This window comes from Trichoplusia ni, chromosome 3, assembly GCF_003590095.1.
Source record: "Trichoplusia ni isolate ovarian cell line Hi5 chromosome 3, tn1, whole genome shotgun sequence".
Classification (NCBI taxonomy): Eukaryota; Metazoa; Arthropoda; class Insecta; order Lepidoptera; family Noctuidae; genus Trichoplusia; species Trichoplusia ni.
The window spans coordinates 4,900,930-4,920,502 of record NC_039480.1 but is presented as its reverse complement, the minus strand read 5'-3'; the positions used below and the strand labels follow the sequence as shown (position 1 = coordinate 4,920,502).

At 38.5% G+C, this 19,573-nt stretch overlaps 1 protein-coding gene across 3 annotated transcripts in view; it reads right to left on the bottom strand.

The window, feature by feature from the left end:
- Positions 1 to 2,094: 2,094 nt before the first annotated feature.
- The window catches only part of LOC113509000 (translational regulator orb2), a 79,413-nt gene continuing 61,934 nt past the window's right edge, over positions 2,095 to 19,573 (bottom strand). For all 3 annotated transcript variants that reach the window (XM_026892231.1, XM_026892233.1, XM_026892232.1), the window contains 8 exons: positions 19,314 to 19,442; positions 14,231 to 14,343; positions 13,368 to 13,578; positions 12,767 to 12,852; positions 12,148 to 12,249; positions 11,369 to 11,473; positions 10,607 to 10,718; positions 2,095 to 8,916 (listed from right to left, as the gene is read on the bottom strand). In XM_026892231.1, coding sequence (XP_026748032.1) covers positions 8,837 to 8,916; positions 10,607 to 10,718; positions 11,369 to 11,473; positions 12,148 to 12,249; positions 12,767 to 12,852; positions 13,368 to 13,578; positions 14,231 to 14,343; positions 19,314 to 19,442 — 938 coding nt within the window. In that variant the 3' untranslated portion in view covers positions 2,095 to 8,836. The remainder of the gene's footprint in view (positions 8,917 to 10,606; positions 10,719 to 11,368; positions 11,474 to 12,147; positions 12,250 to 12,766; positions 12,853 to 13,367; positions 13,579 to 14,230; positions 14,344 to 19,313; positions 19,443 to 19,573) is intronic.

Here is a 19,573-nt window from a genome sequence, read left to right as displayed (position 1 = left end):
GATTCCACTTTATGAATGCCCTTCTTAAAATACAACAAAATAACAAAATAAAACTGTTGTCTCAAATATATCCGGAATATCCCTATGGACTGGACACAGGAGACTAGTTTGGATAAATCCCCTAGTGCTCTGGGAAAAAATTATGAAAAGCGTGACGGGTTCAGCAGCGGTTGACGCGGGTTCTGTAAGTAGTAGTGTGATCCACGAATAATCATCCCCGAGTCTGGGTTTCTTTCTTGTGACTTGAATGTTTGTTTTTTTTTTCATGTAAACAGCCCTTGTGCTACATGATCCCCACTTATACACTGGATTATCAAACCTTTTTCCTGTTTACACTTCATTTTGGCAAAGCAGTCTCGAGAAATGACCTTTGGGGCAATAATAAAGAATATACGCGGTACTTTCATACTAGTCATGCAAACAATACGGTTGTTTTTATAGCTGTTTTAAAGCATCATGCACAAGGCTTTAATTCTTTCTTCTAAGTGTTTATTTCGTGTACTTTCTTTGGTAGTTCAATTCAACTCATCTTTGCTCAGGACCATGTGTGTGTAAACCTTGTAAATACACTGACGTTGTGTACAAACACAGCTATTATTTGTGTGTCACTGTCACACAAAGGAAACAATCGCTGTCAAGTGTCAATAGCACACACACAGATCCTCGCGCATAGATGATTTGAATCGTGACGTTTATCCTTATCAAGATAGGGCAGGTTATAAAATGAAACAATCATTAAAGATTTAATATTGGACTAATATTTAGTAAAATACCATATTATATTAATAAAATTCATATAAAAATTCAAGTATTTCAGTTTTTAAACAATACCTACTCGCATATTGGGGACACAGAGGCGCATTTCCATACATTAAAGAAAATCTCACAATCTGACGCCAATCTGCCGAAACACAGATCAGAAATACAATATAAATAAACAAATTAAGTACTTATATAATTCTATATTAATATTATGAAATACATAAACTTATTTGATATAATAGAATATAATTTTCAACGAATTATAGCTAATATTGATATATACATAGATTTTGACTAATACAAATACACATATACAATGCTTTAGGAACATTACGATCGTGACTGACAGACTGACGTCAGATGATAAGCTGATACCTCTACTTAACTCCCCAATAAGCATAACACTAAGTAATACTATCAAACAACTAAATAAAATAAAAAATCACTCTTAAAATAAGGAAAAACGCAGGTAAATCCAAAACTACTTGTCTACAATAATTATGTAGTTTTTACATAAATACAAATATATAAAAAATCGTAATACATTTTTAATTTTCATTAAAATTAAAAAGAAAAAACAATAAAGCTCCGTTTTTTTAGAAATTTGAATCTAATTTGCAATATTCAAACAGATTTTTTACATTTTTTTCTATTTATTTCAAGTTAAATATACATAAATATTCCTTAATTTACGGCCAACGTGCAAAACTTTATATTCGCTGAAAGCTTATACTAATCTGTGTAAAATTACCTATAATAGAAAAAAAAAACTCGAAAAAAATACTGAAAAAATGTAACACTAAAACTACTAGTGAATAAAACTACTAATCGATAAAAAAGTTATACAAAAAATTGGTAAAAAATAAATAGGAATAACATCAAAAATACATCAAAACAAGCGGGTGATTAATAAATGATTACAAAAAACGTGATGTTTTCACCAGAAATTAAGTAAAAAATAGGAATCAAATATGTCTTTTTGGTAGGTAACTTTGGGCCGCATAACTGTCTTTGGTCGAAACTATAGGGATGTAGCTAATAAAAAATATGTACTTATAAAAATAATCTGTGACACACTAGGGCTGATAGCGGCCTCCTTTGCAGTCTGTGACGTCACACGTCATTTTAAACGCCAAACTCGACAGATGTCAACGTCACTTCAAATTCTACTATGTTGCCATTATCTAACCTGTCTTACTACCGAACTTGCTAACTACTTAAGTTTAAGCATGACAATTCGTCACAGACTGCAGTAGACGGCCGCAGCCCCGCAACAAAGGCGAACAACAATTGCACTACCCCAGAAAGCAAACTACAATACAAACACAGGGCGAAAGTTTCAAATTCATTTTAATATCTCACAGTAGTCGTAAAGTAAGTCACAGGCGTGAAACAAGACTAAGCGAGTGTCGTGGCCAACACAAGGGGCACGGGACGTGGTTTGGTGCCGCTGGGCTAACGTCGAGTGGCGGCAAAGGGGAATACAGAACCGCTATACTGGCTGTCTTAAGGTATTGTACCTACTCACACCGCTTAAAGACTGGTACAGTTCTAGAAGCAAGGTGCACTACAGTGTAGAGTGGCATCTTTCTTCTACAACTGAATCTTGTTTTAAGAGGCGATGTGTAAACCCTGAAATTGTTTAAAACAATAACAGGGTATTTCTTATAGTAAAAGTGATCTGGTGATCAATATAAGACCAGTATAAGCGATAGTCAAAGTAAATTCATATTACGTAAAAACCGTATCGTGTCTAGAAAGAGGTGTTATTATTTCAGACCGACAATGAGTGTATAAGGTAAATCTAAGGTGTGCATGCATTTAAACCACGACTAATATTTCGAGACCACTTTCTGTATTCGCCCTCACCGCCACTGCACATTTAGAAAATGTACTTAAGTCTAAAAAGAAAGCTTAAAAATTAATCTTAATTATTTCTCACTAAAGCTGTCACTAGGTATCGTAGAACGCTTACAGAACACATTTACATTAGACCCAAAGGCACCAAACTAAACGAATTGCAAAAAAATGGTTTCAATTTCATTACAATTATCAACAAAATTGATTTTATATAACAATGAATGAAACAACTGCATATAAAAATATATAAATCTTATTTTAAATCAATTTAAATTATAATGTGGACTCCGAGACGTTTGTAATGTGCCCGTGAATCAGAAAAACATATTTAAGACAAAATATTTCTACCAAATTGGTAATAATTCTCCGAGTTAAACTTTTTCTGAAGCACAGACACGCATGTCCGAGACACTGGGGAAGTTCAAACGAATATCAATAAGTTAATACTAAAGACTTCGTGTTAATTCAATCATTTACCTACATTTGTCTATAAGAAGTCTTGGATATAATAATAGTTTAGATAAAGCTTCTAATCGTTTGCTCAACTCGAGTGTCCAAACACGTAACCCATCGACCGAAGCCCACTGAACATCGAAAACACTATTTAAAAAAATAAATTTAGATCCACCGCAACTTTCGATATAGTTTAAATTATATAAACAGTGAAAAAACACCTGAAGGTAAAACGGTGCAATCATTTTTATTATTAAAAAACACAATAATATTGTCCTAGCAACGGTACAAGATATTAGGTACATTATTAGACTCAACTAGGTTAGTTAAATTGCGCTACTCTTTGCTATTCTTTAATTTCACTAAAAACTCTAGCACAAGAATTTACAAAACCCGCCCGGGCGATACGGGCGACGCTAAGACGAAAAAATTTTTACTAACTGTTCCGCCACCGACATAATCGTAAAAAACATTCTTTTTTTTGCGGATTTTTTAAAAATTTTGTTTTCACCTAACTCCTATTTACATGCATGTGAAGTGCGAAACACACTCGGGAGTAACGTGGGGGACGATACACCGATCAACAACAACAATTCATTTATAAAGATACAAATTTCACGTCAAAAAATGTATAAGAATGACACCGCGACGCCCCCCTGCTGTGACCGCACGCAGTGATATGCAAACGACAAAATTACGATCTAAAATTAATGAGAACAGCACACCCGTCCATAGAAAAAACAGACAACGTACAAACGTGAACGAGGGCCGCTCAGCGACGGCGCCGACAAAACAACAACTACAAACTAGCGACTAAATGTACGTGCGAGAAACACGGCCGCCCCGCCTCAACAAACTAAACACCGCTCCAAATCAACTAAAAAATACGTTACAACTCTACATGCCATCAAAAGTAGATCAGCCGGGGCCGGGGGCCGCGCGCCGCGGCCGCCCGAGCCGCGGAAACTAAACGATAGTAAAAACTAAAACAATGCGAGGCGACATTAACAACTACAACAGATAAGCGAAAACAGGGTAAAACCTCAAGACAAAATAAATATAAAGATAAGGGCGGACAAATTGAAACTTTCCCCCGCGCGATATATTCATTCAACTAAATAGCAAAATTAGTTACTAAAAATCCTCCGCGCCTACCAAATTGGTAGAAAAGCGTTCTTGCTGGTCACACAAAGTCAAGGTATTGTAAACTATGTCGCTCAAACGCAAATCCTATTTCGTGGCAATTGGTTAATACTGGAGCTTCAGTCAAACGAAGCGCTAAAGTGAGGCAAACAGTGTTTAATGAGATAAATCTTAACTCGTCCACACTAAGGTTAACATTGCTTCATTGCTTCAATCACATTTCACGACATTTATATCTCTACACCGAATGAGTAAAGAGAGAGTGGGAGAGAGTATTAGAGAAAGAGAGAGAGGAAGAGTAACATAGTTGACAATGGTGGGCACGCGACCAGCGATACATGACGGTACATTCGTCAAAGCCCTAGGCAGTGCAAATCTAGCCCACCGCTCGCAGGCAGACCACATATCCCAAACACACCTCGGTTTATACTAACACCAATTATTAAGTTTATTACCGCTGGGTTGAACAGATCTTCAAGGGTTTTTTTATTTAATTTCGAACGCAATTATAAAAATATAGACGACTCACAAACGATTAAATGCAAATATACTACAAAACCAGTGTAAGTTAATGAAAACAGTTTCAACACAAATCGATTATAACAAAGTTTTAAAAATTATTAAATTTGAGATCAGTCTCTAGACTAGATCTACACGACTACGGTAATCGTGTTTCGTAACATTCAAAAAAGCAATTTAGAATTCTTGAAGATCTGTTATCATTATTTTTTTTTATAAAAATTTCTTAACCCAAGCGTACACTACAACGTTGCGCGTAAAGTAAAAAAATCACATCCGAATTCACATTATTTACGTTTTTTTTTATTATAAAAATACAAAAATACAAAATGGGACAGTGCGACCATACATTCAACCATCGCCCGCCGTATTAATTTCAACTAGGGGGGTAGGGAGTACTAAACAATTTTACAAAATAAAACATTGAGCAATTTCATGAAAAAGAACCACCAAAAACATCGAACGAGTGTACGAAATTCACAAAGAAAAACATAAAAATAAATTTTCGTAAAAACTAAACTCAACGCACCGACGCAGAATCAAAACGCTACAAACAAAAATTTCTTTTTCAAAAGTGTTGCCACAAAATCGTTGAAAAAACTACCAAATTTGAAAATGCAGTAGAAAAACGAAAATCAGTCGATAAAAAATGAATTAATGATACAAAGTGCGCAAGTGGAAATGGTTCCTATATATCGTGTTCGGGGCGATCAAGGCGTGTGTTTTATATATTTGTCTAAGAAACTTCTATTTTTATTTAGAGAAATCGTATTCGCATTTGCTATTATACTGAAACTATTAATTTACTAACAGATCTTATATTTAGCTAGAAATTTACCAAGATGGCGAGTTGATAAGCAAAACCATTGTTTATTATTGCAATAACAATATTTGCTTCATCAACTGGTGTCTTTGTATTTCTACAATAAATATAAATCGAATCGTTTATAAGACACACTCGCGTGCGATTTTCATAAATTCTGTCCGCGTCGCGAGACCCTCGCTTTCAAAATACTATACGTACATATCTAAATACTAAGAAAATATAATAATATTATTATTTTCCTTCGAATATTTGTCTACATTATAATTGATTAATACTTGAACATTTTCTGTTGACGCAAGCGTCTCGCGCCGCGGGTCTATATGGCATATTTTACTAAAATGCTTCTACTATTAATACAAATTGTACCTACTTATCGTTTAGTGCGGGTCAATTTTACCGATGAAGATTAAAAATAGGGAATTTTATGAGTAAAACCGACCCATATTTGACCGATACGCGAGCCAAACGGGGGGAAACGACAATTTCGACTCGTCACAAGGAACAGTAAAACGACCCAGTTCCAAGGTCCGCGAGACCTCGTATATTCGAGCTACGTCGGGAGGGGTACACCAAACTCATTCGCCACAACAAGGCACTATCAAGCCTCATGATAATTTTCGAAAAAAGGTACCACACAACACGAAAAAACCGCATCGAAATCATGAAAAAAATCATCAAAAAATCCGCGCAAGTCTTTTTACTACAGTCTATTTTATTTCCGTGGTCTTTCGGGATACGTTATCTAACTCCATACAGTGTGTATCCGTTGTTAAAATACTTTAGATTTTAAGTACACGTTATACTGAAAAAAATATCCAAAATTTTGCGTTCAATCTCCTTTCCACTTGGCTTCTAACATTTAAGCGCGAGCCTCGGCGAGGCGAAGTTGTTTCACGATAACTGCCAAAGTGAATCCCAAATGTGACCAAGCCAAGTGTCGCAGAGACTCAACTGTAAACCATGTCAAAACTGGGCGTTGCTTCGGACGTAAAGCAAAGGCGCAAGACACATTCCCGTCGCTTGACTTGCAACGCTGATTTTGACAAGTTTCTCGTTCTAATTCAATATTAAGAGCGCATCATTCGACGCACGCGATTGGTCCATACGCGGACAACCGTCGCGACAAATTAAACATCGGTGCTAAACAGAAAGCGTTTACTAATATCCAGCCAATATATTTCCGATCAATGATTTGGTGGCGAAACTGACTAGTACCGGTTATCTTGTGATGTATTTACCTAGTTATATACCTAGTTTACAAATAGTGCTATTCAAATCGAAAAATGGACTTCGAACCATAAATATTTGGTCTTGAAACCTTAACTCTACTCGTTTAAATTTAATCTGAAATATATTAACGCTTCGAATAGTAAACGCCGTCATCTCCACTTAAATTTAGTCCATCTCAATCCCAAGTGAACGAGCGCGAAGGCAAAAATTGTGAAACCTTCCTATTTACACTAGGTTTAATAAGGTTATTATAATCTTAAATAGTTTCAAAACGATGCGCCAGCGGTCTTAGAACTTTACGCCTGAGGCCGCTGACACGCCTATATATTTAGATCCTATACTACCGTCTATTGCACTACCCCGGCGAATTCAAAAAAATAGTTTTATTTTAAATATATTACTTTTTAACGCTAAAAATAAAATGTGTGGGGATGGTCGCTGCGGGCTCGGAGCGCGAGTCTTGTCGTTAGAGTTAGGTGAATGGCCGTAATTGTAAGTAACAAGAGGGTCGGGGAATCTCCCAAAAACTACTATTTAGATCTACGGGACCGTCTATATGGTCACTATGACACTATCTAAGAGCCTCGCGCCCGGCCGCGGTCGCATCCCCACCGACTTGCAGAGCAAGGCTACAGCCAAATTGGTAACAGTTTTGTTAAAGTTTGTACTAAAACGAGTCCCTACCGCCTCCCTTTGTCGAAATCAAGACGAGCCCTTTAGTCCAGCTGTCCTCGAGAGCGGGGCTAGGCGCGGCCAGAGCGGCCGACCAAACAAACCTACACAACTGCACTACACATCACTCCTACTGAACTCTTCCTAACATTCGCAGAGCTCTGGCCGCGTCTATTGCAACGACAAGTTCAAAGGCTTCATAAGGATTCAAACAGGGAATGATTGGAAAAACAACTTGTCTCCGATTGCAATCCCGCTCTATAGATCGATGGTAGCGGACAGCGCGACAACCGCAACAATATCCAAGTCAAGAATCCTAATCAACAGTAAATAAAGAAAAACATGAGGAAATTGTCTCTAGCTACACAGGTACAGTTATTTTTCAAAAAATTAGACATTCCACTTATGTCTTACGCTTAGTATCTTACGACAAGTGAGCGTACACAAGGCGAGTGTCACTTCCAAGGACTTCACCTATCCACAAACAACGGACATCTAGCTAAGTTTCCGATACATATTTTGCTTAAATCGAACCTATTCATCTTCAAAACAATTTGTTTCTGTAAACCACCAAACGAAAGTCGTCTTTCACAAACTGGCAACACTGCAGCTCGTGTCACGTGATACGTCAAGTAGAAAATTGTTCTTCATTAATATTAACGCAGTTTTTTAAACAAGGGTAACAAACAACTACATTATCTAATATAATAATTAATCTAATAGCACAATAAACAAATTTATGTATCGTTATATAACGTGGCTCGAGCTGCAGGATTCTAAATGGAGTTTTCCAAAACAAATCGTGTTGAATCGACGCCTTGTACTTCATCTATAATATTTTGCTTAACATTAAACATTGGATAATGTTGCAATTTTTATTGTTAATTATCTATGCGACATCGGCGTCGTTCGAACCAGTGTTGAGCGATCAGTGAACATCGATGTACAGAAACGTTCGTTAAATCTTAAATGGAGACAATAAAAATCGTTTATACTTAAAGAAAGTCATATTTCTTAAAAGCAAATTTATTTGTTTAGTTTCTAATTGAAAACGGAATCGAATAAAACTCAACTTAACAATTAAAATCGTTATCGAGCAGTCGATGTCCACAGATCACGTAATACGCGATAAAGTCCGTTTGAGCTGTCAAATCACAACTGACATTAATGACATTAGTCAGTGAGTGTTGCCATCACAAAAAATCCTATCCGTTCGGTGCAAAATCTCAAAAATTCACTGGAAAAAAATCTAGTCTAAATAATATAATGCTAGTGTTATACCTTCACGCCTTGTTTATAACGAGGGTAGTCGTCGTAAACTAGATACCGCACTAGACAGCCAGCCAGCAGTCGTTCCGGTTCCGGTCTGGTCTAAAATAGCCTGGCGGCGGCCGCGGGTTTGGATAACGATGGGTGCGCGGCCTGCTGCTTGCTGCTGCCTAGTGCGTTATCTGCCAAAGTGCAGTCAGATATTTTTATTTGAACATTTTTATACAAAAATCATCTTATCTTAGGTTTAGGTATTATACTGCCAAACTCAGGGGATAGCGTAGCGTGTATTACATTAGACATTATAAACACCGGTTTCTTTAAGACTTGATACGGTTCCTGCAAAGCAAGGTGATCAAAGTAATTGGTTGTCAAATCAACTGATCACAACTGGTTGCTAGATCGAAATGTTTACAACCAATCACAGCGTTTGACGTGGTTTTCAGTCGATTTTCTTTTTATCATCCTTTCAGAAACTGAAGGTATTAGCTACGTTGCTATAGCAATACGAGAAATAATTTTGTGACACTGTTATTGCAAGTCATAATTCGCGTAGCTGAAGTTGGCGTAGTGTAATTGGTTGTCACTTTTTTTGGTCAACCAAAAAGTAGTCATTGGTTGTCCAAACAAAGATCGCAATTCAAGTCTTAGAAACCGGCGGCTAGTGTTGCTAGCATTAGGCAACTTTCTACCAAGTGTTGCCAGTATTTAGACTAGTTTTTTTTTAGACATTCCTTACTATATCCCGATGTGTGAATTGGGCAGATATTTGTGCAAAGCTGAATTATTTTCTCATGTTTGAAAATAGTTCATCTTTGCAAGAGACTGCGTCGTGGAAGGTAATCATTGGCACCAGATATAGGAACAGGTATTCATTCAAGATGAAAAACGGATTACGGCAATAAATACATTTGAAAATAATCGACTTCTAATAAAAGACAAGTTTTACATAATACTGATTCTTTTTCACAGTTGAGCGGTGAAAGCCGTCAATCAAAAAGAAGTCGTTTTGTTCAAATGCAAGCATTATTACCTTGAAGAGTTACTCACAATTATTAACGTTTGATGTAACGCGTATAATAAGTATTGGTGATAAAAAATATCATTAACAAATGTGAGTAAAACGAAAGCTGAATTACGTATCTATGTAGTCTAGCACAGCGATAGTAAAATGTGTACAATTGACGCTATAGACATTATAAGAAATTCATCAGCAATTATTGTGCAATCGCTTCGCTTGTCCTAGATACGTAATAAGCTAACATCTGAATACCTGTTCCAATAGTGTATCAAGTCTGGTGCCATAATTAGTGTAGGTATTAGGTACTATCCGTTGTTAGAATACGACATTTGTTGGGTAGAACGCGGGATACATACGATACGACTTCAAGTGGTCAATTGTTTGTAAGAAGCTGTTGATGCGTTGTTGATGTTTGGTTAAAATTTATTTACCCCATTTACTAGAAAAAAGCCTTCATTGAATTTTCATCTTTCTACCTTTGTTAAGTAAAACCAGGCATTTCACCTGATGGTGGTAAGTAGGTAAAGAACAAGGCCAAATTTTAAACCAGATGTTTTATGGGCGTACTCAAATTGAACGTCAAAATGGTTAGAGTACCGTCACTTAGAGACAAAAAACTTACGCTAAAAGCCCACACACAAACGCTCAAAGGTAGAAAGAACAAAAAAGCAATCACAGCACGCAACAAACAGCTGGTTGCCGCGAACATTTTTGTCCGGCAACCAACGAGTCGCTGTACCTGTCCACGGCAACCTACCCCCCTATCTCGCTCTAAGCTTCAACAACCACCACTTGCCCCCTGTGTATGGGTGTGTATGGTGTGTACCCCGCGCGTGTGTGTGTGTACTAACACCAGCGGAAGGGCACAGCTCGCGGGCGGTCGGCGCCCTCCTTGACGAGCGGCTTGTGGAACTCGCGGCCCGGGCGGGAGTGGATCGTCGCCCAGCAGTGCTCGCAGTAGTACTGCAACACAATGGCCACATGTTATGTCTTGTTTTGTATATGCGAAACATGTCTTAAATATATTATAATTAGTGTAATTGGTAATTGAAATAAATAAATGACTTCAAAAAAGAAGGTCTTCAAGTTTGTTTGTTTGAATGCTTGTTTGGCTGAAGCAATTTGGATGCGGTTTTCAGAAAAGTATTTATTGAAGTGCCTTTGATATAAAAACAGTAAAAAATTATAACGTGTTACAATACTTTGTTCTATATTTGGCCAACAAGTGTAGCAAACGAATATTTTTTTACATGTGCTAAATTCATACTAGAGCCAGTAATACCGATGCAACTAAACTTTTCAGGTCAACAATCGATAGTACAAATTACTCCATACACATGTTGCATTTTTGAACGATGAAAAACAACAATGTGAGTCCTTTCTACTGTTTCAAATATTTATTTTGCTTATAATGGGTGCAGGCAGATTAATTACGTTAAAATTTAGGTTCCACATTTTCTAGTAAGTATCTCAAATTAATTTCATTTCTTGCATGTCTAAACCTTGGAAACCCAATTTGTAGTGATGGTACTGTGGTATTAAGAACACCTAGATATAACCAATGCTTGTGCGAGTGTGTGTTTGGGTGTGTGTGTGTGTGTGTGCACGCTTACCTGCAGACAGGTGACGTTGGCGCAGAAGAAGGGCGCGAACTTGGACCCGCAGCGCGCGCCGGCGCACTCGTCGCACATCTGGTCGTCCAGCACGTACGGCTTCACCTGCCGGACGCCACACTTATAGTATACTCAAATCAAAACAAATCAAATCGAATCCTTTATTTGCAGAAAAGGGGTTATATAGGGCACACTCTAGTATCACTGAACGCACTGTAGATATTAAAAACTGCATACAGCGACGAATTAATGTATGTTTAGTGTTGTATCAAAAATAATATCTTAGGAAAACAGACTTGATCGATATTTATAAATACTAATTAAATTGTTTCAATATTTTCCATAATTATAATGCCTTTGAATTTTACATGTATAGTGTAAGTGTGCTAGGACGTTTGCGTATGTGTGTATCCTGTATGTACATGTTTAAATACTTAAAATAGTTTGAAGTATTACAATGTCTATGTAATGGCAAGAGGAAACTAATGTTACATAATTACCAAAATATTAATGCGTGTGTGTCTATGAATGTGTCCTGAAGAAAGTGTGTGGGTATAATTATGTAGGTGTGTGAAAGTTAAAATATGTGAGTGTTTGTGTATCTCTGAGTGTGTTATCAAAATGTGAGAGAGTATAGGTAAATTATGTAGGTGCGTGAGAGTTCAAACTATGTGTCTGCGAGTGTGTGTGTGTGTGTGTCAATTAATGAATTTTCCAAATATGAAAGTGTGTAGGTACATTATGTAGGTGCATGAGAGTACGTGTGTGTGTGTGTGTACCTCGACGCGCTTGTCGATGTCCCCGTGTTGCAGCTGCACGAAGCGCGCGGAGATGGCCGCGATGTACGACTGCTGGTTGGAGAACGCCACGCGACCCGCGCCCTGCACGTACACAACGTATTCATTCATAGATGTTCATTTTGAAATAGACAGAAACTAACGTAACCAGGCGTACGTTGGAAGACGACATTTCTTTGTCAGAATGGACACCCAGACTGATTCAGACACCCAGACGAAAGACAAGCATACGTTGATTACGCAAACTCTTGTCCTATGCGGGGATCGAACCCGTAACACATCGCGCATGTTTTGACTGCTCTATAGGATTAAGTTTTTCCTTTACAGAATAGCCAGGGCGTAAGCTTGAAAAGGGGAAATATAATTTGCCGGACTAGGTTTTTGCTTTAGACAAAAAGGGGTAATCATTAAATGATGCAACGGCTTACGAACACGTATTTATCGGGATTGCCCGACTAGTTCAGCTCATGATTAAAGACTAAGGACTCCGGTTGGGTCTGAAACTAGTCGGGCTATCCCGATAAATACGCGTGAGTGAACCGTTGCATCATTTAATAAAGGGGTAATTTCAAGAGGGGGGTAATATAAAAAGGATATTTACCTTGGGGTACTTGAGCTCGGGATCGGTGTCGATGCCGGCGTAGCACACGCCGCCGTACAGCCGGTCCATAATCATCGCCAGCTCCACTGGAAACAGATGAATCAATCGTAAGTACAACTTATTGCTACGAATAGATGGTAATTCATAGACATTTGACAGTCGTTACAGGTAGTCAGAAGCTTGAAAGTCTGACAACTAGTCTAAGGGGTTGTCGTTGTTGTTGTCTATAACTGTGTTGAGGAGGTCAGATAGGTATACGCTCCTTGTAAAACACTGGTACTTAGCTGAATCCGGTTAGACTGGTAGCCGACCACAATATAGTTGGGAAAAGGCTAAGCTGATGATGAATCGCGAATGAAGGGTTGCAATGTACCAAACACCGACACAAAAACGCGGATGACGAAGCGCGGCGGTTCAGGTTTAGTCAGTAAGAGTCTGACCCACTTCCTACCCTTCTCACCCCGAACGAGTGGGTGTCTATGAGGGGTTCAGGCTGATGCTGAAGTCTGACCCACTTCCTATCCATTTCCTCCCCCGAGCGAGTGGATGTCCATGAGGGCTCCAGGCTGATGATGCGTGTATGTGTGTACGTGATACTGACCAGCCTTGAGCGGACGCGGCACGCCGCCCACGAAGACGGTCTTGCGCGGGTCGAGCGGCATGCTGGCGTCCAGCACGAAGTCCGCGTCGGCCAGCCGCCACGGCCGGATCTGCACCGGCTTGTCGCGGATGGTGGGCGACGACACGCACAGGTACAGCTTGTCGTCGTCCGTGATGCACGCCTCCATCAGCGCCGCCACCGAGCTCTCGTCCTGCCAGGGCGGTACACGATACTTAGACTCGGGGAACATTTGGATGGAATTAAGTGTAGGATATCTTGTCGTGAGAAAAAATACGATAACAGATTGCATAGTTCGCTCTTTTAAAAGTCTAATAGTAGTAGCAGTTGCTTTAACTTTGATCTTGAGCATCTTTCGATAATACGGAAAAAACAACTCCTGCGATTTATGTTTAACTTAAAAATATTATATGGGTAAAACAAGGTGTGAATCGTATAAAAAATAGACTATAACCTAGAAACTTAGGGCCTTTCAAATTGATAGAACCTTTATGATAACGACATTAGCTTTCAGCATAAAGTTTTATAAATATACTCTTAAAAAATGACTATTGTCAAACAAGGCAGCGCAATTGACATTTCTAAAATCGTTAACGTGAATAGAAAGAAAACACTGATGTACAGAAGTGACATCTCGATCGAAAGGAAATGTAATTTCCATACATTTATGGATATTAATGATTCTAGAAATGTAGCTTAGCAAAGGGCTGGGGATGACATCGTTTTAGTTCAAGAGCACAACATAAGCATTGATCCATTTACCACAACTCCAATCAATATACCCAAGTTTACAGACATGTCTGGTTACTACACTATAAATGCATGTATAATTAAAGTGTTTATACCTGAAACAGTAGAAACGCGTATCCCTTGGGCGGAAAGTAACTCTTGCTCTCGGCTTTGTGCGGCCAGTCGACGACCAGCGGCCCGAACCGGCGGAACGACGACGTGATCTCGTCTGAAAATAGTTTATAAACAACATTAATACACGAAAAGAATAGTAACAAGTCTATAAATGTATGTCTATGATGATAGGACTCAAATCCTGTCAATCCTCAAAATTCCAGATGATTTACAAACACAATATTCATATCCCTAACCTGAAACACGTTTAATTTTGCAGTCGGTTCATATACTGTGGTTTGTTGCACCGTCTCAATATTTTAAGGTACAAAACAATTCATTAAATCTATAATCAGTAGTTTCATTTATATTATACATATACTATTAAACCGACATATACCAAAGTCAACTAAATCCTATATAAAATAATGATCTACTTCTATAGTATTGTGACAATAATTCAGCTCATAATTAAGGACCTTAACCTCCGGTTGGGTCCGAAACTAGTCGGGTGATCTCGATAAATACGCGTGGGATAACCGCTGCATCATTTAATAATGCTCATCCATCTATGTACCTACAGGGGCAAAGCGTAGCTTAACTTCTAACGGTTATCCAATCAATGCATCTTATACTCTGCTACAAATCCCCCCGTATACAATATCGCTATCCGGAATCTCATAAAATATGTAGACAGGACGAAAACAACTATAACTCCATCGTGAGCTGCTCAAGATTTACGCAGCTCGGAGCAATCCCGCGGGCATTACACACACATATCCCCCTTCTATGTATAAGTTTATTATGTAGTTTATTTATTTATTAAGGTATAACAGCTTCTGCATTATATAATATATTAAGTTTAAGATTATATGACCAGAAAGGGGGTACAGATATAAGATAGTTTAGTCGTGCGAGGGGCGCTATGTACCCCTTGTAACTGTTACACAAACCATTAAGAAAAAACAATCGCTGTCAATCACACACATACAGAGCACCGCGAGCATGGATGAGTTGAGCACATTGCCTCGACAAAAACAAAAACAAGACCAAGGTCCAACCCAAAAATCAGAATAAGCAAGCAATCTCTCGACTTTGGGCTAGGGCGAAAACTGCAACGACTGGGGACCCCACATTATCTCATAATTAAGGTCTCCGGTTGAATCCAAAACCATTCCTGAGATCCTGATAAAAACGCGTGAGTAAACAGTTATAAAAAAACCGCCTCACCCAAGTTATCGTAAAAAGAAACCTAGAAAACTTAACTCAGGGTATACTTCGCCGAGAGTCAGAAAGCCATATAAACTTTCAGCGTGGGTTGAACTCGACACGTTTTCATTACGAAAATAGTATCAAAGAGAAGGAAAGAGAAAAAACGAGTCTTTATATACTAGTTGATTCTAGATAGATCTCCACAGTACATGAGTACATTAAGTGAGATTGCAAACGCTGCCCACGCCCGCCCTTGGCTCTGATTAAAGCCGGCGGCCGGCGCAGTAACGCATCTTAAGCTAAACTATTATACGTGCCGCGCTTGCAAATCAAACGTCCTACGTAACGTAGTCAATTGCTACAGAATGATGCATTACTTGTAAATGGCTGACCTGCGGCCAATTTCGATGGTTTTTTCTCGTGTCAATAGGATGACGTGGATATCGGTAAAACAATAACATGATGAGATACAGATTGTAATTGACAATTTATGAAAAACCTATACTAATCTCAGAAACTACGGGTCCGGGAAGTGTGACGTAGCCCATTTATTGAGAAAGGCTATAAGACAAATGAAGTCTTAAATTACTAAAGCGAGGGAGTACCTATGTGTGAAAACAAAAACTATTCATCCAATTTAGAAAAATCATCTTCATAACTACGTGGACGAAGCCGCGTGCAATAGCTAGTACCTAATCTAAGTATCAAACTCGATATAAACCCGAAAAATTCCGCCCAACAAAGGAAACTAATCACTAAAGACTTAAGCCAAAACCGAATACAAACTAAAACCAATCCAAAAACGCCAGTACTTTAAAACCAAGCGCTAATTTTGTATGCAAGCGCTTTCCTGCAATGTTAAATCATTCATTCCTTCAAATTGGTTAGTTACACAATGGCGGCCCGGTTGCTAGGCGACGGGGACACAAACAGTCTTGGGTCATTCGAAGGCCTACTGCAATGTAATGGCTGCCATCAAGGCTACGCTCGCGTCGATATTGACCTGCTTATTAGTTTGTGGAACAACTAATCAATGGTAATGCAGTATTGTGGAAAAGTGGAAAATATTTATACTAGCTGTTGTTAGCGGCTCCACCCGATACAAATTGAAAATGATCAGACTATAACCTAAAATCGGAATAAAACTCCTGTGTTAATTCAGTTTATAATAAACTGAAGATACCTAATCTGTTGTACCTACCAAATTTCCTCGAAATAAGTAAAATTGTTTTTGGATGAAAGAGTTACAAACGTCCATCATCCATACTTACAAAATAATAAGGAAAGATACAATATTCTAACAAATTTCTTGTCATTCACGAGATAACTTCATGGGAAGAGGCCTGATTCTTTTTAAAGGCGTGCACGGGGGACACAGGTCCAACATGCAGAGGCCTTGTTGAGAACTTTAATCTGAAATGTGATGAGGTATTACCAGGGGCTATAAAAGCAAGTCCCAGTCTTATCGATTTTAGAAAATACATCCATTTAGAAGCATGTTGACTGTCTTACAACTTATGTATTCAAGGCAAACAGGAGAATGAATGTGAATGATTGATATTAAATCTATTTACATAGGGAGCGAGGAATGAAAATACATGTTTCAGCATAGATATGATAACTTCGTGCAGAGCTGCTAGAGGGCGTTGACAAGTTACATGGAATTACAATAGAACACGGATAGCTTGAAATGTGCAATGATGTTCTTCTTAGAAGTGACGTGACTTTGACTTGTCAGTTCAATACATTTGAGTAATTCTTCAGCATTTGCGGATGAAGTAATTTAACTGTTAACAAGTCTCAAGTCGATAAAATTGGATTTCTTCGGGCTTTTTGCCCAATAGGGTATCTGGTTCTTATAGCTAATTTTGGCCATTCATCGATGATCAACACAATGCTAATGTAAACTCTTATGAGACAAAGGTATCTCAAAACTCAATATCGATCAGGATTTCAGAAACCGGGGCCTGTACACAAGTAACATATATTATAGCAGAGCGCTAAAACTAATGTACAGCTTCAATGTATTGGAACATACAAGTCAAGTCGCGTCAGTAGTCGCAAAAGAACCTTTATTATGTTTAACGACTCCCGTTTTCAGTAATCCTTGCATCGCGGGGTGTTTCACGAACATACAAATCACATGCACAAAGACATCCAGACTCAGAACAAGCATTCGTGGATCACACAAATTTTATGCTTGTCCTACGCGAGGAACGGATCGCGCATAGTGGGTTTGGTGTGGTGAGATCAACCACTCTGCTACCCGTGCAGGCAAGACATCTATTCTATTATATTATGTAACAATATTCAGGGCCACACAACTAGATAACGTCACTAAAACCAGAATCGAGTAATCTGCATCTCCAAGTCTCACAATTAAATCGTTTGAATCGTATCTATGGCGGCTGCGACCCAGTTAGCAGAAAGCGAGAGGCTTGTCAACCTGTCGTGATAAAGGGACAATGGCAGAATGTCCATTGTTAGATATTTAGATCGGACTGGACTAAAGTCAAGGGATATTGTGTGTAGAGTCCGTTGTGGAATGGGACGAGTAAATAAATAAGCAGACGGGACTACCCGTCTCATTTATCTATGATATCTATATCACTAGCGATATTTAAGCAGATAATTAAGTTAAATTAACAATTGGACCTACTTGGATTTGCAATATGGCAGTGTCACATGGAATATATGTCTCACATGAGGAAAATATGAAATGTCCCATCCTCATTATCTACAAATAACTTTAGCTATCTATTTATCATTTTAGGTTCATAACATAAAGCTTGCCGATAGACCTACATACAGGACAGAGTGGTGCCTTAATAATACGGTTGCCTTGTGCTATGTATTTGAATAAGAAAACCCTATAAAGATTGCAGCATAGGGTGGATGCAAAGGATTTCAGAAGAATGAAAAATCACAAAGTGAAAAATCAATCAAAATCAAAATCAAAAACCCAACGCTACTTGGCTAACGACACATAACCTACATACAGCAAAGATTATATATTACATAATACGCATGTACGCAAAATTCGGTAAATGAATACAACATTATCATTAAAAAATTGTGCCCAACAAGACATGTTTGCTTTTCAGGGCTATTAGCTAACATACACAACACAAACGCACAAAGGGGTCCCGTGTCAAAATGAAATGACAATGTTTTTCAAATTGCCAGGGGCTACATGTGGGTCAAACGCAGCAGGCAGACATATGAAATTGAATAAGCGATCCCAAACGAAAAACCCCGTTGGAAAATCATGTTAATAGTGACATTATTTTTTATTGTCGTGGTCTATGTTGCTGCGATGAAATTAATGTTAATTTTTATCACAGAAAAAGTGCATAAAATACGTAGTTTTTGCAAAGCACGGTGTTATGTTATAGGTAAGTCTCGTATTGTTTAAGCTAAAATATAAGATTGTGTCACAATTCCTGTGTATGAGTGAGAAGAGTTTCATAGTTTTTAAGAAGACACGATAAAATGTGAGTTTCAGCTATAATTCGCTCATGATGGACGTTAGCAACGAATTGCCGAGAGCCAGAAGGTTTGTCAACTGCGTCTTAACAAAAACTATATTCAGATATTTTACGCGTATTTATCGGGGTAGCCCGACTAGTTTCGGACCCAACCGTAGTCCTTAATCATGAGCTGACGCGATTTATTCACGGCGTGAGTAAACCGTTGCATCAATTAATAATGAATCATTGTCACGATAGTTACTATCAAAAAATGTGGTCAGATAGGTAAAACACTGATACTTGACTGTTTCAGGTAGGCTAGAAGCTGATAAAGCAAAACAATTCAGTAGTACCTACTATTCGTAAAACGTAAATAAAGATCGAAAGAATCATAAAGACTTACCCTCATCGATGTCCGGCGGCAGGCCCCCGACGAACACCTTGCGGCTGAACCGCTCGCCGTGCTCCGAGCCGGCCGACACGGGCGACGAGCGCGCCGGAGAGCCCAGCGCGCTCACACACATCGACAGACCTGCAATGTGTACCGCACTGCTTGAACGAGGAAGTGGGGTAGTACTGCCAGTACACTAGGGTATTTAGACGAGGAAGTGGGCAATAGACTAGGGTATTTAGTAAGGATAATGACTGGGTATAAAAAGAAAA